The sequence below is a fragment of the Leiobunum rupestre genome, chromosome 1 (assembly GCF_980474605.1).
Source record: "Leiobunum rupestre chromosome 1, qqLeiRupe1.1.hap1, whole genome shotgun sequence".
In the NCBI taxonomy this organism is placed as follows: Eukaryota; Metazoa; Arthropoda; class Arachnida; order Opiliones; family Sclerosomatidae; genus Leiobunum; species Leiobunum rupestre.
In genome coordinates, this window is record NC_143384.1 from 40,634,150 (window position 1) to 40,655,955 (window position 21,806).

The window sequence follows — 21,806 nt, forward strand, 5'->3', positions numbered from 1 at the left end:
GCTTACCTACTTCTGAAAATAAAAGTAAAATAGTTGTTAGTTTGAACAGCTTTTGCATGTACGCGTTCTTACACATGTTTGCAAGACTATTTTCACTGGCTTACATCGCATGTTCTATAGATTCATAAGTAACATAATAATTATAAGTATGAAAATAAGGAAGATTTTTTACACCGACTATGCTGGATATGGCGCTTAAAAATATTATAGGACCTTTCTTGCTTCTTTTTAATAACGGCGCGACGCACGCCGGTTTGCATGTAAAATGTTCAGTAAGAAAATTAGCATTACAACAATAGTGTTATACCAAAAGTTGAACCATTAATGTTACTTTTTACCAATTATGTCACGTTTGGCTATACTTACGACGTTAGTGTAGTTACGTTACTTATGTCAATGACTTATGACATAAGTGTATAATATTCTTACATAAGTGAGACCTTTCCTATTCTTCACATGCAAAAGTTTTACTGAGAGCTATTCACAAGACAGACTGCATCCCCATATGTATCCGTCACTGTAAAAAGGAAACACTTCTTGCATACCGTACAGATGAAAAGTTTCCATTATTTCAACAAGCACTATATAAATAGTAACTGGCAGGTCTTGGCTCTTGGTAATAATACTTCTTGGCGATTTCCTTGAAGGTGTTTTATTGAAGCGTCCATTGGAACATAAAATTGGGAATTATCTAGGAGTACTAAACACAGTAGTGGTGTTTACTACTCCTAGGTATTATTAACACACCCACTTCGCTACTGAAGGTAGTTGTTTCCGAATTTGAGACCTAATCGCGTTTCAGCCCCCATGAAATGTTTTAGTTTTTGCTTTTCATACGGGCCTTCCGCAAGCCGCTGAACTCGTATATATCACCTTCAAATTTCTGGAAGTAACGAAGTTTCCAATTTCGAAATCTCTTCGCAGCAAACTATCATTAACCATGAATTCAATTCACCGATTCGACTCTATAATTACCCCGTGGTGCCCTCTGCAGAAGTGAAAGGTGGAGCCGATTTTCCACCCGCAACCAATAAAATGGCTTCTTCACGTAAATTCAATCTTTGGAAAAAGGCATTTCCCATCACGCCAGAGTATAGAAGGCTGAATTAGATTAGCCCGAGATGCATCTGAAGTTCACGGGTGAGCTTAGAAGAGAGTCCCAAAACCGAAGACGTTACAAAAGAATACTTTCGAACCGATTGGTTTATGAATGGGAAGATGCAGCTTTCTAAGCCCGGGGCGGACGTTTCCATGAAGAGATGGAGCTAGATTCTGGTGACAACACTCCGTTAGCCTTGTGGCTTACGGAGTTGATGACAACTAGGCGCTTGGTACGCCGGCGCAACACGAGAGTTTGCCATTTGATGTGGGTGAGGACCGTCCACGTGTAGCCTACCGAACCAGCAAAGCGAATCACTCTTCGTTGGACCATTTCGATCTTGTGCAATGACTATATATACGCTGCGCTTACTAGACAGGAGTCTCCATAGAAAAAACCTGTTAACACTTTCTAAACACGGGAGAAGCCTTTGACCAGCCGTTAGAGGCGCCCCTGGTAGCACTGCTGAAGCGCGGAGGGAAATTTGGTCCAGCGTCTGCTATGTCGTTTGCAAGATGAGCCATTGAACACGCCAGTCTATTTAGCGAAGCGTATATATAGTCTTTGATCTTGTGCATGCCCACCACCGTTTGCGGGTACACAGTCTAACCTAGGAGCAACAAACGCAAGGAGAACGCAGCTAGCCTTTGTTGGAATCATAGAAATCTCATAGGTAACTAGAATGCTGCCGCCTACGGCCGAGCTGGACGCCAGTTCGCCTTGAACCTTCAGCCAATGAGAGGCCGTAGAGTGGTTCCGCCAAGGAGGATAATAATCCTCCTTGGATCCGCTACTATAGCGGGAGATAGGTGACGTCATTCTCTCTGGTGACATTAAATTCTTGGCAGAACCACTCTTTGAGCTCTGATTGGCTGAGATCTGGCTATCGTCTGCCATGGCGTTTGGCCCATTTGCCAGTTACACGGCAGCATTCTAGTTACCTATGAGATTTCTATGGTTGGAATATAGAACTTTGCCAATTAGGGTCTTATGTGTGGCCCTTATCTAAAATGTAACTGCATCCGGCAGCCCTGTTTTTGTTTTTACGCGGGTGTCTGCTAGCACTAAACTCACTTCTCTCTCACAACTCATTATGTAAAGTTTAACCGTTTTAACTTATATTAATATTAAACAAACGTTTTGATTACAATTACCAAAGGAGTCTTTATTTATCAAATGCCACAAAACTTACATTTGGCATCTCTGCTGGGGATGGCGTTGAGTTAAGGACAAACGTTTGTGGAAGCATGGGTGGAAGCAAGGCCTAACTACGGGTGTGCATTTCGAATTTAACTCAGAAATCAAGATGGCTGAGGGAGGCGCTACTTTGGTAGGCCAATTCGCTAAACTAGATTCGTTCAAGAATTATAAGGACTGGAAGTTTAAAATGCAAATGGCCTTGAGAGATAAGGGGTTATGGCACATAGTGGAAGGAACAGAGACGGCCCCTGACGAAACTATTGCATCAGACGAAGTTCAACAGAGGTATAATTTGAGAGCGTCCAAAGCGCATGCAATGCTTGCTCTAGCTATCAGCGATGATTTACGAAGTATCATAGAAGGGGCAGCGGATGCTACGGAGATTTGGGCCATTCTGAAGGAAACTTTCGAACCTAAATCACGGGCAAGGATTGCCATGCTGCAGAAACAGTTCTATGGAGTCTCCTATCAAGAGATGGAGAGCATGTCAGGTTTCGTTGGCCGAGTCTATGCCATCAAGAGGGAACTTGAAAACGCAGGGAGAGCTGTGAGTGATGATGATGTTTCCTATTTACTTATAGGATCGCTACCAGAGTCCTACGATGCCCTTTCATATCAAATATACCAATCAGCTGATGCCGATTTCAAACCGGAAAAAATAAAGAAATTGCTGATTACTGAACAGGGCAGACAAATGCAAAAAGAGCAAGAGATCGCAAATAAAATCGACGCATTTATTGTTCAGGGAAAGACGGTTAGTCGGTTACCGCTACAATCGACAAGAAAGCCCCATCCAATGATAAGGCACAAGACAAGAAACCTAAGCCTTTCCATGGCGGTTGCTATGTATGTGGACGTAAAGGTCACCGTGCCGCAGATTGTACTCAAAAGAATATCGATAAGATGAAGAAGAAACCGAAGGGCACATTAAAGGGCGCTTTTTACGCATCAGCAATGATTACCACATCTACCTCAGATATGTGGGTACTCGATTGTGCAGCCACGCACCATTTTTGCAACCGGAGGGACTGGTTTTAACCTTCACGAGCCTCTCATCGGAAGCAACAGTTGGAGAAGGCACATCAAAGGTTGCAGGTCGTGGGGACATATGGCTACAAATGGCAGGTGAGCCGAAGAATTCTTTCTTATTACGGGATGTCATATATGCGCCCAGGATGGGAAGGAATTTAATTTCCATCCGTATGATGGACAAAGCTGGGTATTCTGGAACATTTAAAAAGTCAGTGTTTCAAACCTTTTTACCCCAAGGACAGTTCGCTTTTGAGGCAGATTTATCGAAGGAGAATTTTTATATTGTATATGGCGAATCATGGTATGTTGAGAGGTCTTGACACATTAAAAGGACATCTGGATATATGTATAGCATGTAAGAAATCTAAGAGCACGAGACAGACTCGTAAGACTAGTGGACTTATCAGAAGCAGGAATATTCTGGAGTTAATACACTCGGATGTGTGGGGACTGTTAAGTCAGTTAAACTGTTATTGAGTGACTAATTACAAGAGCTAAGTTTGAAGCGACTTTATTTACTTTCTTGCCACACTGGTCTCCCCTGGTGGCCAGTCTTACAAAGTGTATTACGTGACATGTTTTATTTTTTTTTTGAAGTGAGAAACATTAAATAGATTGGTTTAACTTGTAAATGAGAACATTAAATTTTCATATTGAGATTAGTGTATATTTTGCGAAGAACAGATATTTTAAGGATTTTGTAGATAACGATGTGGCATTTTGGAGATGCGTCCAGATTTCGTTATTTGTATGGGAATGCCTTGAGCTGTGAGGGCTGCGGCTGATACAGCCGAGCTGGGACCTGGTTGAGGACGATCATAAAATCTGGTCGAGTGCTGGTTATTAGTGTTGTCCATGTTCATGTTACCGTCCTGCAATGATGTTGTCAGAAGGAGCTCCGAGATATCATCTTTTGTCGTGTCAGAGGGCTGTGAGATGTGATCGTCGTCATTGGTGAAAGTTTCCTGAGCATCTGGCCAGTTAGCAGCATCAACGGTTGATGCATCTGAAGGCGGTGTGAGAGGAGGAGCATGACGTAGTGTTGCGTACGAGACTGTTACGAATGGTTTGAACAGGGAAGTGTGCGAAGATGGTGCGGATGAAGTTGGAGTCGTTGTGGAAGGTTGAGTGTTGGATGCTGTTGGGGACGAAGGAGACATTGGTACTTGAGGGGATGAGTGTACTGGCCGGATGTGTAAACCCGTGCGACGATATCGAGCGCCATTCTCAGCTTCTATAAAGTAGGAATCTGGGGAATCTGCATGAGCGATTATGGTGGCTGGAAGCCAATTACGGTGAGAAGCAAGATATCGCACTTTTGTGCCGATGGGATGAGGAGGCGGAGTTCGTGCGGGAGAGGGTTGCAGCATTTGGGCTCGACGAGAGTGAAGGGCGGTTTGAGTGGTGATAGTGGGAAATTTTGGAGTCAGCGTGTTGTTGTTGGTGGAGTTTGGAGTGCGGAGAAGGCGACCCATCAGCATCTCAGAGGGAGATGGAAGGTGAGGTTGAGGTGTTGCGCGATATTCCAATAGCACATAGTGGGGATCTATACCCGCAGCCTTAGCTTTTATCAGCAAATTTTTTATGGTCTGGATATGCCGCTCAGCCATGCCGTTGGACTGAGGAAAGAGCGGGCTCGATGTTCTGTGGTTGACACCCCACTGAGTCAAGAAGTCAGAAAAGGCTTTGGAATTGAAAGGTGGGCCATTGTCTGTGACAATTCTCTGTGGGCAACCATGGCGAGCAAAGTGAGGTTTTATGGCCTTGATCACAGCGTCGGCCGTGGTGGTGCGCAATTCGTCTATTTCCATGTATTTAGAGTAATAGTCGACACATAAAAGTATGTTGACCCGATCATGGTGAAACCGATCCATACCAACAACCTCCCATGGCCGTTGCGGAACTGGGTGTGGAGATGTGACAATATGAGTTTTAGCCCTGTCTCTGGTTCGGCATATGGTGCAGCATTGAATGAGGGATGTGAGTTCAGAGGTTAGGCCAGGCCAATATACATCAAGACGAGCCTTTCTGAGGCAGGAATTTATGCCTTGATGAGCACCGTGGAGTTGATTTAAGATCATGCTGCGCAGAGATTTGGGTATAATAAGTCGATCACCTTTATATAGTAAGCCATTGTCCAAATGTATTTCCGTCTGATGGGGCCAGTACCGTTTCATTTCCCAAGAGAGAGAATTGGAATAGCGTGGCCAACCACTTTCAGCATAGCGTTTTAATTGACTCATATCAGTGTCAAGTTGAATGTGAGTTTTGATTTCATGTTCGCGGTTTGACGAGAGTGTGGTTAGGGCATGCAATGCAGTTTGAGGACCTTCAAGATAGTCTGTGTTCATGTCGGTGGTTGGTAAAGGGGGGCGAGAAAGAGCATCAGATATGTACATTTTGGTACCAGGAACATAGATGAGTTGCGGGTTATAGCGAATAAGACGAAGCACTAAGCGTTGCAGGCGTGGAGAAAGGGTGTGAAACGGTTTTTTGACAATGGATAGTAGAGGCTTATGATCAGTCTGAATTATGGGATGTGTGCCACTCACATAAAAGTGAAAATGTTCCAAGGCATAGACGATCGCCAGTAACTCTTTTTCAATTTGCGCATAGCGCTGTTGAGTATGAGTCAAGGTAGTGGAGACGTAGTGAATGGGGTGGTCATGCTGCAATAGAACAGCTCCCATGCCCGTTTGGCTGGAGTCCGCAGAGATGATGGAGGGTTTGTTCGGGTCATAGAAGGATAACACCGGAGCTTGCGTTATGGCATCCTTTAGTCGCTGAAAATGTAATTGAGAGTTGTCGTCCCATAAGAACGTGGAATCCGTTTTGAGGAGATGGCGTAGAGGTGCCGTTTTAGTGGAATGATTTTGTATAAATTTGCTCAAAAAGTTGATAATGCCAAGGAAACTTTGGAGCTCCTTTTTTGTAGTCGGAGGTGGAATGGCGTGGATGGCTTTAATTCGGTCGGGATGGATGCGTACTCCGGTAGTGGATATAATATGGCCTAGGTAAACAGCGTCCGGGCGAGCCAATTGGAGTTTTTTCATGCTAAACTTGATACCAGACTGACGTGCTCTGACGAGGACAGCTCGGAGAACAGCATTGTGTTGTTTTAAGGTCAAAACAGCAATTAACAAGTCATCAATGGATATGTATACCCGTGGGAGATCGTGAAATATGGTGATCATGTGTCGTTGAAAAATCTCCGATGCACTTGCAATGCCATACGGGAGGCGAAGGTAGCAAAAGCGTCCATAAATTGTGGCAAATGTGCACAATAAAGAGCTTTCTTCCGTTAGACGGATTTGCCAGAAGGCTGAAGAAACATCCAATACCGTGAAAAGAGTGCTTCCATGTAATTCACTATAAATTTCTTGAGACGTAGCGAGCTTGAAGTGTTCGAAGAGAAGAGCTTCATTAAGGTTTCGCGGATCTAGGCAAACCCGGATTGTGCCATCTGGTTTGGGAACGATAACCAATGCATGGACCCACTCAGTGGGTTCAGTCACTGGCCGAATGATGTGTAACTTGATCATGCGTTCCAATTCTTGTTTGAGTGGTATGCGGTAAGCATATGGAACACTACGTGGAGAAACTGTCACAGGTTGTACATGAGGCTTTAGTTTGATTTGATGGACACCAGGTAAGCATCCCAAAGGGCCAAAGACATCGTTAAATTCCTCTATCAGTCCCTGAGGAGAGTCATTCGGGTTTGTGTAAGGAGTCAGGTCCATTGAGTGAATGAGGTTGGGATCATGAGTAACGGGAATAGTCTGTTCCTTGATGGAAGGACTTTCGTCTGGTGGGATATCAAGGCGTTTTACCAACCCGAGATAGGTGGAAGTAGTAGCTCCAATTATCGGAATGGTGTTCAATCTGGTTATGTAGAAAGAGCATTTCTGTGAGGCTGTGGTAGCAGTGCATAATAGATCAACCATGCCTACCATCGGTACTTGATGTCGGTTGTATGCCATTACTATGTTCTCGGAAGGCCTGATTGGAGGAGGCGCCTGAAGTTGATAATATAGTGATGCCGGTAGTACATTCACTTGAGAACCCGTGTCGATCTTGATTTGTATGTGTAAATTTTGTATCCAGTCTTTTGGTTGCATGGTGAATGTAGAATCAACTGTGAGGAACGCAATGTGGAATGGATCCATGTCCTGATAGGATTGAGTGGTGAGAGGTGATTCTGCAGTTGATGATAGTTCAAGTGGAAATTGTTCTACGTAGTGATATGTGGTGTCATAGTCCAGTTGAGAATCAATGCCATATTGAGGAAATTGTGCCTGGGAAGTATGATGAATCGCGTGAGGATATATTGAGCCATTGGCCTGAGGAGTGGGTAAGTTGTGTTCAGGGGCAAGGTGAGCTTCATGAAGGTTGAGCGAACGACAAGCTTTTGCAAAGTGATTCAGTCCACCGCATTTGTCACACATTTTGTTGTGAGCTGGACATGTGCGATATGGGTGAGAAGCGAGACAACGGTTGCAGAGCGACGGAGTGGCTGAATAGGGTCTACCCCGAGTGTAGAAAGTAGGACGGTTCTGAAATCTTGAGTTGTGGTTGGATTGACGAGGTTGAGGCATTGAGGTGCGATGTCGCCAGCCATAGTTGCGTGGAGAGAATGCTTGAGACTGAATAGCATCTAGAGGTAGAGCTTGTGGGGTCGGAGGCGTAATAGGAGAGAAAAGGCCTGCTGTGGAGGCTAGTGCATCAGTGGCTGAGGTATGTGATGTGGAAGTCTCTTCGGCCCTGCAAATTTGAATGGCTTGTGTTAGCGTCAGATTTGACTTAGCAAATAATTTTTTGCGGAGTTCTTTTTTATTTATGCCCACTACAATCATTGTGCAGGTGAGCGAATCTCGAAGATTGCCAAAGTCACAGTGAGCAGCTCTGGTTTTCAGGTCCGTGACAAAGGCGTCAAATGATTGACTAGGAGCTTGTTTGGTAGTAAAAAAGCGATAACGAGACATTTCAATATTTCGGTATGGAGCAAAATAGGACGTGTATCCATCACACACGGCTTGAAAAGTGCGTAGTTGGCCTTGGGGTAATGGAGGTAGATCCAGTATTTTATAAATTTTACGACCTTCATCACCGACACTGTAAAGGAGGGTGTTGATTTTAGTGACATCAGGTTTGGCTGTGAGCTCAGTGGCCTCAGAGAATATTTGAAATTTTTCCAGCCAATCTGCCCAAGAATCTGCCGGTTCATTTCCCAATTGTAATTCCGGCGGTGGAGGAAACGTTGTGGTAGTAGTAGCCATACGCAGAGAGAAGGGCGAGGTTTGCCGCCAAAAAGTATGAAAGTTTTGGTTTAGGCGGGAAAACCAAGGGTTAGGAGAACGGAATTATGACCTATGAGTTACGAACTTTACAAAAGACCAAAAGACTGAGGCGGAGATAAAATGCGTAAATTTGAACGCCAGGATTCTAGTAATATATTAAAATACTTCTGACACCATGTTAAGTCAGTTAAACTGTTATTGAGTGACTAATTACAAGAGCTAAGTTTGAAGCGACTTTATTTACTTTCTTGCCACACTGGTCTCCCCTGGTGGCCAGTCTTACAAAGTGTATTACGTGACAGGGACCAGCCCCCTATGTTTCGCTAGGGGGAGCCAAATATTTCATTTCATTTATCGATGATAGAAGTCGTTTTATTACAGTGTATACCATGACCCGCAAATCTGAAGCCATTGAGTGTTTCAAGCGTTATAAGGCTAGGATAGAACGGCAAACAGGCCTAAAAATAAAAGCCGTTAGAACCGATAATGGGTTAGAATACTGTACGAAGCAATTTGGCTCTATATGTCAAGATGAAGGTATTGTTCATGAAAGAACAAATGTTTATTCGCCACCAATGAATGGGGTCGCAGAAAGAGCCAACAGAACCTTGTTGAATGGTATTCGAGCTATGATGGAGGAATCCAAACTACCTATATCATTATGGGCTGAACTGCTACATACTGCCGCACATTTGCGAAACTTATCACGTCATTCGTTACTGGACAAAGTACCACTAGAATACATCATAGGGCGGATACCTAGTGCAGCGTATTTGAGAAGAGTGGGTTGTCTGGTGTTTGCTCATGTACCTCCACAACGTCGAAAACATAAGTTGGAAAAGAGAGCAAAGTTGGGGGTTCTAGTTGGCTATGCACAGGGTACACGTGGCTACAGGGTCTGGTATCCCCAGGACCGAGACGTAATACTAACGAAGCATGTGACGTTTGCCGAAAATAAGAATGGTGTTGATCATTGTAACATTGCTCATGCGGATTTAACATTCACGCAATGGCCAGATACAGAAGATGATGATGACCTGCCACAAAGAGAATATACAGTACCAGCACCAAAGAAAGCAAGTCATGAAGAAGTGATAGAGGCTGGTAACCAGCCTGCAGCTATTGAAGCCATGGATAGACTTGAAAAGAAACCCAGAGACGTTACAGGTGTCTTACCGGCACATTGGAGAAGGGAAGTAAAAATTCGACAATCCGGGGAATCGAAGGGGATGGCCGACATTTATTATTATGATCCAGATGGTACTGTTTGGCGCTCAAAGAAGAGTTTACAGGACCACATTGCCAAAAATAATTTGCCCATTGATCCAGACATTTTTGATTTCTCTAGAAAGAATTTAGCGGCAATGTTAGTTGACAATGACGATGAAGAGGTCTTTCAAGCCTACTGTGCCGAGGTTAAAATACCGAAAAGTTATCATGAAGCAATAAATTCTCCACAATCTAAGGAATGGCAAGCCGCCATGAAGGATGAAATGGACACCTTAGAAAGCCGGAAAGTCATTGAATTACTGCCCAAACCACCAAAAAAGAAAGTGGTTGGATGTAGATGGGTATACGCTGTAAAACGAAACCACGTAGGAGAGATTATACGCTATCGAGCTAGGTTGGTGGCGCAAGGGTTTAACCAGATAGCTGGTGAAGACTACGACCAGAGTTACTCGCCCCTGGTAAACTTTTCTTTAATAAGGCTGTTCTTGGCGATTTTTGCCATCACTTTCGGTTGGATCCATAGACATTGGGATATCAAAAACGCGTATCTCTATGGAGAGTTACACGACGAAGTATACATGAAGTTAATACCAGGGTATGAAAGCGAGGACCCAAATCATTTCTGTCTGCGATTACATAAAGCTTTATACGGCTTGCCTCAAAGTGGTAGGGCATGGCATAAAGAACTGGACCGGACTTTTCGAACATTGGGATTTAGTAAATTATTATGCACAAACTGTATTTACTTCATACCAAGGAAAGCTATCATACTCGTCTATGTAGACGACCTCGTTGTTTTGGCGAAAAATGAAGAAACTATTAGAGAGGTATATGACTTACTTACCAAGAAGTATGATGTTAAACAGCTTGGCCCCATAAAGAAATTGTTAGGTGTTGGCTTTCAGTTTCGTGATGATACCCTGAAGATATGTCAATCAGACTACATAACACAAGTCAGCGAGCGATTCCAAATACAGCCATCAGAACCGGTGGCATTGCCACTGCCATCTGGAGCAACCCTAAGTCAAATGGATTGTCCAGCAAGTGAGGAAGACAAAGAGAGAATGAAAGCGATACCTTATCGAGAACTGGTAGGATGTCTTTTATTCATCGCGCAGAGGACACGTCCAGATATAATGTACACTGTCATTGCGTTGTCCCAGTACAACAGTAATCCGGGCTATGTGCATTGGTGTCGGCTACGGCAGTTTGCTTGTTATGTTATTTCAACCAAGGACTACGGACTGACTTATACGCGTGCTCACAGTAATGAAATATTTTTTTTGTAGTGATAGCGACTGGGGTGCTAATCGAGATTCAAGAACATCGATATCCGGTTACGTGGGGTATTTCGGTTTATGTCCTATATTATGGAGATCCGTCAACCAAAAGTCGGTAGCTCTGTCCACTATGGAAGCCGAGTACGTAGCGCTGTCTGAAGCTATCAAAGAACTGTCATGGCTTAAGCCCCATTTTCATGCTCGCTGGTAGCGGATAAAAATCGTCAAAATTCGCTTCCGCGACTCGCAAGCGTGAAAATAAAGCTAAAATATCTGTTTCAAACAGATCGACGCGGAAAGTGAAAAAGTGTATAGCTGAAGCGGATTTGGTCGATTTTTACCCGCTACCAGCGAGCATGAAAATGGGGCTTTATGCCTATTATCGAAGAACTGAAAACTTTTGATTTAAACATTACTACCACCCCTCGGCTTTTGTGTGATAACCAAGCAGCAATATTTTTTACGAATAATTGTGTTGAGAATCAAAAGTCCAAACACATTGATATTAAATATCACTTGGTTCGGGAGAAATTTGAAGATAATTTATTCACCTTAGAATATGTAAGGTCAAATAATAATGTAGCGGATATTTTGACTAAATGTTTAGCGAAAACTAATTTTTATAATTGTGTTAACAAGTTAACGTTAGGGTAAACAGTACTGATGTTAACAACCATGGTAATTGCCAAAGAGGGGGAGTTTGTTGGAATATAGAACTTTGCCAATTAGGGTCTTATGTGTGGCCCTTATCTAAAATGTAACTGCATCCAGCAGCCCTGTTTTTGTTTTTACGCGGGTCTCTGCTAGCACTAAACTCACTTCTCTCTCACAACTCATTATGTAAAGTTTAACCGTTTTAACTTATATTAATAAAACAAACGTTTTGATTACAATTACCAAAGGAGTCTTTATTTATCAAATGCCACAAAACTTACAGCCTTTAAACACGCTAACGCAGTGTTGTGTACAAATTTCATTTGACGAGCCTTTACGCTGAACGTTTTATAGGTGGGTGGAAGACAATTTCCGAATTTTCCCCTTCCAACGGCAGCAGGCGCTAAAGCGTCTAACCAATGAAAATTGTACGCAAGAAAATCCACGACTTTTGAGAGGTTGAGTTCTCCTTGTGTGGGGTGCCGTGTAACCCTGTGTTTGTTGCTCCTAGGTCTAACAGTATTCCAGGATCAGCAAGATGTAAGTCTTAACTGCCAACGCCTTTGTAGAAAAGAAGCAACCACGTAGATGCCGAAGGATAAAACCAAGGGCTCCGTGAGCTTGAGTAGTTGACTATTTTGGAGATGTGATGGTCCAAGACAGTGTGGCAATAAGAGTGACGCCAAGATATTAAAATTCCGCCACGGGATCAATAGCAATACCATCGACTTGGTACACAAAGTTCACAGGGTGACCCCCATGGAGATGGAGAATAAGGACTTTGCCACTGAGTACTCCAAGGGACAATTTGATCTAGGTCGAGTCGGACAGTAGAATGATCACCTGAGGAAAAAATATCTCGGAGCAGGGCCACGTCATCAGCGTAGAATTACAGCCGTGAGATAACTCCACAGTATGATGCGGAAGAGAGAACTGCAGGAAATCGTGGTCTCCGAGGCCAGGGAAGTGAGTCACATAACCAACTACCTGGGGACGAGAGCACCAGGGCCTAAAGATTACTACACCTGAAAGTAGTGCGAGGGGTACTAAGCACAAGCTGAGCGTAGTGTCAAGAGAGCACCATGTGGTGGTGTTAGATAACCTGCTTTAGAACGGGGTTCTAGACCCAATGTCTACCAGTGAACCTTTTCCATTACGATCCTTTTTGTAAAAAAAACGTTACGCTTCTAAAAATATTTTAATTATACACTTTTTAAAATACAAATAAATATATTTTACAAAAAATACAATACTATTCACTGGAGTTACGATAAATCAATACCCAGCGTGACAGACGAGCATGTAACCATAAAGCCACCCAACAATACATGCAAAACGTCTCAAATAACGTAAGAAAGTAGGTGGATGTGGCCAATCAAAGCTTGCTAAATCCGCACGTTAACTGTACAGTGTTTTGCTTCGTCCATGATTTCAAGCATAGAAATCTCATAGGTAACTAGAATGCTGCCGCCTACGGCCGAGCTTGACGCCAGTTCGCCTTGAACCTTCAGCCAATGAGAGGCCGTAGAGTGGTTCCGCCAAGGAGGATAATAATCCTCCTTGGATCCGCTACTATAGCGGGAGATAGGTGACGTCATTCTCTCTGGTGACATTAAATTCTTGGCAGAACCACTCTTTGAGCTCTGATTGGCTGAGATCTGGCTATCGTCTGCCACGGCGTTTGGCCCATTTGCCAGTTACACGGCAGCATTCTAGTTACCTATGAGATTTCTATGATTTCAAGAGTGCCCCCGCAGCCATCAAATACAAAGTTTGGCTCTAGAAGTACTATATTCCCAACCATCTCAATGCTTTTCAGCTCTCAAGTTCTACAGTTATCATTAGTCGGTGGCGTCATCTACCGTGAGTTAGTGGTTGTAATAATTTAAACCATTGGCGCTATATCTACCACTAGCGTGAAACGAGTATAAGCAGATAACCCTTCAAAAAATTATATTTTCTTTGAAAGATAGGTAACGCCAACGACTAATGATAAATGTGGCTCTTACGTCAGTCTCTTACTTTTACAAGTACGTTCAGTAACTCATTTTTAAAAAAAGCGCTAAACTACGGATGGTTCTCGAAATTTCAGCGCTTACAATCGTGACATCAGGCCTTGGTGAACCACGATTTTTTTTTCATTTTAAAATGGCGGGGAGAAGGGAGAAATGCAATGTTCATACAAATGGAAGAAATAAACAAAGGCTAAACTTTAACTTACTAGGAAAACCAATTTTTAAATAATTATAAATGAATCATTTTTCGTCATCAGTCATTAATAAACAAACTGAGTAACTCTTCCCATCGCCGTCAGTTAATTTCGCCGTTACAAGATCATTTCGTTTCGAAGACGCCATAAATCAAAATCGTGGCAGAAGTTATAGCAGAAATTAAGACGCCATAAACCAAAATCGTGGCAGAATTTATAGCAGAAATTAAGAAAAACCGAGGGGTTGGTCACTCCGCGAACTCGGTGTACACTGTCGTACCTCTGACTGTGCTAATAAGAGTTCGTGAACTCTTAAAAATTCGTACCTTTAACAATACTAAGTACTCGAACTCGGTGTACAAGTCATCCGAGAGCGTTTTACTCCTCGAGAAAAACAGCGCAATTTACGGAATATATCGGGGTTACGTTCAGCAGCGCTCATCGGACTCGATTAGTAAGCGCTGACCTACTGTACGCTTTTTTGCGTTTCCGGTTTTGACGTCACGATGGTCATTGGTTGCTCACCAAAGTCCTCGGCTTCAAAAGCCGATTTTTCCGATGACTGACGTAAAACTCCTAGGCCTATGGATTCTACGCCATTTGAAGAAAACACCGATGACTGAATAAAAGCGTTCAGCAACTTATGACGTCATTATAACGAAAAAGCTCATCGGTGGAAAATTCTGGCTACGTTCAGCAGCAGTCAACAGAATAAAACCCGATGGATTTGATATTGTCCACCGATGAGCTTTTTCGTCATAATGACGTCGTAAGTTGCTAAACGCTTTTATTCAGTCATCGATGTTTTTTAAAATGCCGTAGCTTTTATAGTAGTTTTACGTCATAAATGACGTCAGTTTAATTTACCTTTATGCTACCTTGGACGTTATTATAATAACGTAGGCCACGCTTGGATTAATGATAGACCTATGGAAGAAATATCGAGCGCGTTCTCCGTATAGTGCTATATCCAAGAAGCGTTAGCTTCTATTATTAAGCTAAGATGCTACTTATGATAACAGTAGTCTTTGTTATTTATATAAAAATCCTTCACAATATATTAACAAATAGTTTTTGTTAAAAAACTAAAATATTTAATTTCGTGATTAATTGCTTGCACTAGTTTTTATTAATTGCAATTGAGGGCGCTGTTGGTCAATAAAACATTAAAACCTTTTGATAACAAATTGCAAGCGTTATATTTTCTTTTGTCAAAGAGTTATTATTGACAAAATGGCCTAGATTTTATTTTTATAAAAAAAAGTAAGAATACAAACAGCAGCAAATAACACAAACTTTAATTATACAAAAGGAAATATTTGTACTTTTTACAAGAAATTAATGGTCAAACTATATAAATTAAAAATAAAAACTTATCTAAACTTTGGTTTCAACCTCCAAACACCTTCACCATTTAAATTACGAATGAAGTCGCATATTTTAGACAGCAATGCTTTGAATACTGGCGCATCTTGTGCTGGAACTTTATCCTGAAACACATTAATTATCTCTGCTGTGGTTCCTTGGCCATTGATATTAGATTGAAAGGCGAGAAAATTGCGAATATCACCAAGAAGATCGTCGTATTCCGTCGTCTTCTTAATACCCAATGCTTGTTCCTGTTCGGCTTCAGAGTCACTGCTTGAGCTGTTGTCATTCCGACAACCATGCTGTTTAGGGTTTCTTTCTTTTATTCGAGCTAGTATATCTGCTGAAGTCATTGGTGTGGATTTGACGCGACTAATTGTGTTTAAGTCAGGTTTTTTCTTAGAAAAAAGACTAGTCGAAGGGCTGTTCAAGGCTGATGTCTCCTCAACCAATGATGTGTCTTGATTGATCAAGTCTTTTTTAGGTGATGATTCTGTAACAAGTGGAATAATTTTGGTGTTTTTCTTTTGACCAAAACGTTTCTTCGCAGCTGGAGGTGCTCCAGATGAGCCATTTGTTCCAGTCCATGTAGGAATACCAGACGAGGCAGTGGCGCATTGTCGTCTTGACCGTTTAAGTGCCTGAACAGCTTCCTGAGCCACGCGATTGGCCTCACCTTCAACTAGTAAGTAGTCTGGATCAGCCGCATCAATTATTGTATCATGTTTCAAGGCAGATTGCACCCCTTAAAAAAGGAAATGCATTACAGTCTGAACAAAGCATTTAAAGACAAAACATAACTTACCAGATTTCTTAAAAAGCCTGCTTAAGAGGTATTCGTCTTGTTTCATATCCTGAGTTTCATCATCATTATTACAGTTACGAAAGACTTCGTTTTTGAGCAAATAACCAATTGTCTGGCCTTCAAATTCTGAAATTCAAAACAATTTTAGATACAATTTAAAACCAAATTTTCACTCTGAATCAGTATGAAGAATGGAAACTGTAATAATAATCTGTCACTAGTGTTACCAAACATTTAATTTATACACAGGGTATTAGCCTAGCTGATTATTATTATTATTATTATTAACAAAAAACAAGGAAACACTACCAATTCCATCCAGCAATTTTCCTTTTTTCTTCTTTTTGCGTTTACGTTTGTGCTTATCTTTCTTCAACTCGCTCTCTTTATCACAGCTTGTTGTATTTACATTTGTGTTTGAGGTATCACCATTCGGGATAATTTCATCCCCTTTAATTGTAGACTTTGAAGCTTCTTGAATTTCAGTTTGAGGATTTATTAATTTATCGTCAATCACTGGCTTTTCATCGCATTTTACAGAGCTCAGTTTCTGACTGAGCTTTTTTGCTATTTCTTTCATTTTACTCAACTTTTCGTCAGTAAAAGTGAAGTTCTCAGTTAAATGCTTAACTTTCTCTTCGATAGTTTTCTCTTTCTTTGGTTTTTTAACTTTTTTGTTGAGCTTTAACTCTGAGCCTGTCCCAGCGAAAATAGCGCTAGTTTCAGTACCAGCTTCAGTATCTTCTCCGAGCGTGAAGAGTTCGTGGAGATCATTAGTTTTAAAAAAGCGACGCTGCCTCGGGTCTTTCAACACACGATTTGTTAGGAATTGCTTGAAAATCTGGCGATGGTAGATTTTCTCTTCGATGGTGCCAGAAGTTAGAAGACGGTAGATAGTAACTTGTTTTTGTTGACCAATACGCCAGGCTCTCTCTCGTGCTTGTACATCAGTGCTTGGGTTCCAGTCAGGATCGTAAATAATGATGCGATTCGCTCCAGTGAGATTCACACCCAAACCTCCCACTTTGGTAGTAAGAAGGAAAATGAAAATACTTTCATCCTAACAAATAGATGAATAATTCCGTTATTTTAGTTGTTGCTAATCCTTGTTTTAGTTCAAGGGTTAAAGAATGAAATGAAACAATACCGTGTTGAATTTATTGATTGCTGGTTGTCGAGCTGCAATGTTAACAGTTCCATCTAATGCCATGTAGGAATACCCTCGTTTCTCCACAAAAATTTTGAATATTTTGAGCATCTATTACAGAAAATTTTAATTGAGATAAAACACAAGTTTACACCTTTACAATCCAAATGATAATAGATTAAACCAGATCTAGAAAAAACGTAAGGGGTATTTATACATTCCTACATGTTTTCTAGCACAGGCTTATCTCAGCTATCAATGTGAAAATTACCATTCGACTTTGAGTGAACAAGAGTACTCTATGACCTTGCTGTTTCCATAAGCGCAACAGAGAATCAACAACTATCATTTTTCCAGATCTTTTATAATAACCATACTGTTCTTCTTCTTTTAATAAACTAACATTAGTGTCACGAAAGATACGGGGACCACCATCAAAAATATCAGGATGATTGCATATTTTTCTAAGCGCAATCAGACCAACAAATATCTAAAATCAAAATTTCATTAATAATTTAACAATTTACGGCAAAATATCAACACACCAACGCATGTCCATTTTTTTTTGGATTCTTTACACAACTGAACATTTCTGTGTCAAAATTATTTTGTGGAAATGAAAACTCGCGGAGATATTAATCTTATAAAATTAAAGTTTTTTTGCGTTTTCTTTCTCCAAAATTCGGCCCGCTTTTTGTTATAGGTGAAATACGATACGCGATGGGCTTAAAAAGAAATAAATATGCAATAAAGCCTTTTCCAATTTTTATTTGCGGAAATGGTTAAACTAGTGTAAATTAAATGTTAGTAAAACTTTTACCATTTCAACGGTCTTCTGCAAATTTTTTTTACACTGCCTACGTGCCCTCGAAAAATTTTGGTAAATTACTTATCTCCGAACACAAGACGAGTGTAAAAAGTATCGCGGGAAAAAGAACAAATTATAATCATAAAGTGCTGGGGCCACCACCCCAACCCCATTCTTGCTAATTACTCTGGGCCATCTAGCGTCTTGAGCTAGAGGACATATTACCAAGAAAAAATAGAAAATACTTTGTCCCAGGCCAATATTTCACAAAACGAAATATTTAGTGCATCCTACTATACGCTAGAAAACCTTAATTTTGGTTAATTAAAAAAAATTAATATCTCCGCGAATTTTCATTTCCGCAAAATAATTTTGACACAGAAATGTTCAGTGTTGCCTTAAGTATACAAAAAAACGGACATGCGTTGGTGTGTTGATATTCAACCCCAATTTTCGATTAAATTTCTAAAAATTACTTGAAATTTTCCATCAACTATCTGAGAAATTTCAGGAGTTGCTAGATAGGCTTTGTACATTTCTCGTTGTTGGTCGGTTAGTTTGCAAAACAGAACCTGCTCGTTCTTATCAGGAAGTTGCAGCATCATTTGCACGTCGGACTTCATTCGACGAAGCATGTATGGTTTAATAGTACTTCGGAGAACAACTGCGCATTTATAGGCAGTTTGAACCTAAAAAGTTTAAGAAAGAGGTTTTAACTTTGCATGAGACTCTGAATACTTCATGTAAGTACTAGCCTGCACTTCGGACGCATTTGAGTAGCCACCCTGAGTTATTGGAACAGAAAATTCTTGCATGAAAGTTGGAAGAGTTCCTAGTTTACCAGGAAACACAAAATCAAACAATGACCATAGTTCTTTTAAATTATTTTGTATTGGAGATCCTGATAAAATAATCCGGTGAGGAGTTCGAAACTATGATAAATTATAGAGATTGTAAGATTAAATCATCATACATGGCGATATTTAAAATACCTGCTTGCAAGCAAGAGTGATTTGGGCATCTGGGTTTCTAATTTTGTGACCTTCGTCAAGAACAATATAATGCCAGTCGTAAACAAGCATATCAGTTTGAAACCTTGTTAACCCTTGATACGATGTTATGAGAACACCATTGGCGTTATTTATATACTTGATCAGCAAACCCTACACATTTATAAACTCATTAAGTATACAAATGTAACATAACTGGGCAGCTTTAACACCTTTTTGCCATTATACGAGCCACTTTCATGCAAGACGGCCACTCTAATTGGTGGACACCATTTATGGAACTCTTTAACCCATTGGTGCATGACAGTCGCTGGGCAAACCAAGACAGATGGACCCAAGCCATAAACTCTTAATAAAAATTTTTTAAATTTGGTTACTATATATATTCTACTATGCCAACAAAGCACAAAACGGCAAACGCACTTGTCTCCATCAGTTTTCAACTGGCTGTTTTTTAAGGCAGCGAAAAAAGCTATAACTTGGATTGTTTTCCCCAACCCCATTTCATCACCAATAATTCCTCCACAGTTTTGTTGATGGAGCTCCCAAAGCCAGCGAACACCGGTTTGTTGGTATCTGAAGAGTTTGTCCCATATTTCAGTGGGAACCCTCAGTCCACCATCAAATTCTATGGCTGGTTCTTCATCTACATCTTCAACTTTGCCTTCTTGCATTCTGTTATGTCTTTCGAGCATTTTTTGCGCATTGTATGTTCTGGAAAAAACCACTTTGGATGTTTAGAATTTTTAAAAATCCAAATAAAACCATAGGTGATTCAAAAAAAGGTCGGAGGTCACATGATTTGGTTACTTTCTGTTCTATGGATTAAGTATTTGAGCGCGCGCATGTGCCCAAAAAATTAACACCTTTGTACATGTATTTGTCAATATTATATTTCAGAATCACATATTGTTGTAAAATTTGTTTCAAATTTCATTTTGAATTGAAATAAAGTGAGAATGGCTTTCGATGCGGACATGCTTACCTACACCTTTTTTAATAAAAAAACCCTGAATAATAGCAATCATATTTACTTTAATCTTTTTTGGTACGCCTTTTCATTCCCATCATCGGTTACGCGATCCTTTGAACTATTTTTGGCTTTCGTGCTTTCTTTCTTATTCTTCTTAATGGAAATCCAAGGTTCATCTTCATCAGTGAAATCCTCATCATTTTTCTTACGTTTTTTTCCAGATGATCCAAGTTCAGATTCACTATCGGAAATGTGTTCAGGAACATATTCCTCATCACTAGACTTCTTCACATCGATGTTGTCATAATTAACATCACCATTTTCAAAATCACTAAGTTCCGGATCACTTTTGTAATTAACATTTAGGCTATTGGATATTCTCTGGGATTTTTTAGGATCACCTGTAGCACATGCCGAACCTAATTTAACCTTTTTCCGAATTTTTGGACCTTGTTTTACCGGAATAAGTTTAGGATACATTTTAGATGTGGAAGGCTGGCTATGGAAATGTTGGGTATTGCTAGGTATAGAAGGTTTTTCACCGGGTTTGAGAGGTATTTTTACAGGAGTATCACTACGTTGTTTAAGCGTCTTGGGTGGTGTTGATTTAAGCTTCTGTTTTGATTCACCTAAAAGAAATTTCTCAAAATCAGTCAGTTCATTTGTTTTTGCTATGATGGCTGGTGCTTTTTTAGGTGTATTTGACATAACGGTGCCAAACGGTGTCATTTCACCGGCTTGTACTAAAAAATCTGAACTTTCTTGGAAGACTTGTTGAAGTTGAAATTTAGTTTCAGAGTCCAAATCGCAATTTTGTGAGGGAAGGGAGATTTGATCATCTGGATCTAATTGTTCCCCAATGGAATGCAATAAAGATTTCTTCTTAACTTCTAGCCTTTTCAACTGTTTTACTTTGTTTTCCTTCTCTCGTTTAATTGACTCAACTTTACGTCTAGCTTCCTTTGTCATCTCTTTTGGTGCCATACTCAAAGCTTTGTCAATTTGACCAAGTCTAATCCGTACGCTTTTAATTTCCCCATCAATACTTATAATTTCCTTTTGAACTTGCTTCTTCTTCCTCTCCAGTTCATGTATTTGAAATGAGCTTTCGACTTGTGCCATGACACCTTGTTCCAGCTCACATTGATCATAAACAGTGATACCCAAGTTCCACAGTTCATCATTTTGGTTCTCCTTGGGCACCGAGGGGATTGATGCCATGTTGATGGAAAATGCGCCATCATTTTTGTCCTTTGCACCATCACTATCACTAGCAAGGTCTATAATTTGGTTATCTTTAAAATCGAAGTTTTGTTCTTGATTAATAACAATGGGCTGCACATGTTGGGAAGGAATTTCAAGTTTTGTTTCATCAAAACTTGGTGTTTGGGTTTCTACTTGGTCTGGTTTAGAATCTTCACCAAGGCCTAAATTTTGACACTTTGGTGTTTCAATCGAATTTTTACGTTCATTTTCAGCGTTCAATCGATTTAAATTCGCCACAAAATGTTCCAAGTTTGTTAAGGAATTTAGATCTACTTCGTTACTCATTTACGCTATATATACTATCTATGTTAAAAAGCGATTTTAATCCCAATGACACATTTCTATTATTTTGTCTGAACTAGCGGACAGATGTTTATTTGCCTGAATTGAACTTTAGTCTGCCATCTAGCGGATGGCAAGATAAAACG

The 21,806-nt window shown here is 40.7% G+C and overlaps 1 protein-coding gene across 1 annotated transcript; it reads right to left on the reverse strand.

Moving 5' to 3' along the window:
- Nucleotides 1-15,282: 15,282 nt before the first annotated feature.
- On the reverse strand, nucleotides 15,283-21,731 carry LOC149962909 (DNA excision repair protein ERCC-6-like). Its single transcript, XM_090180244.1, has 11 exons — nucleotides 20,174-21,731; nucleotides 19,563-19,853; nucleotides 19,352-19,487; nucleotides 19,122-19,292; nucleotides 18,885-19,061; nucleotides 18,606-18,818; nucleotides 17,593-17,811; nucleotides 17,322-17,432; nucleotides 16,484-17,234; nucleotides 16,175-16,300; nucleotides 15,283-16,114 (listed from the first exon to the last, which is right to left on the reverse strand). The coding sequence occupies exons 1-11, from the start codon at nucleotides 21,661-21,663 to the stop codon at nucleotides 15,375-15,377; spliced, it is 4,425 nt and encodes a 1,474-aa protein (XP_090036370.1). The 5' UTR covers nucleotides 21,664-21,731; the 3' UTR covers nucleotides 15,283-15,374.
- Between the last annotated feature and the right edge of the window lie 75 nt (nucleotides 21,732-21,806).

Coding starts and splice junctions, on each gene's coding strand:
- LOC149962909 (XM_090180244.1), bottom strand. CDS start 21,663: ATGAGTAACGAAGTAGATCTAAATTCCTTAACAAACTTGGAACATTTT. Junction 18,819..18,884: donor CAAATGCGTCCGAAGTGCAG/GCTAGTACTTAC, acceptor TAAACTTTTTAG/GTTCAAACTGCCTATAAATG. Junction 16,301..16,483: donor AAAATTGCTGGATGGAATTG/GTAGTGTTTCCT, acceptor TTTGAATTTCAG/AATTTGAAGGCCAGACAATT.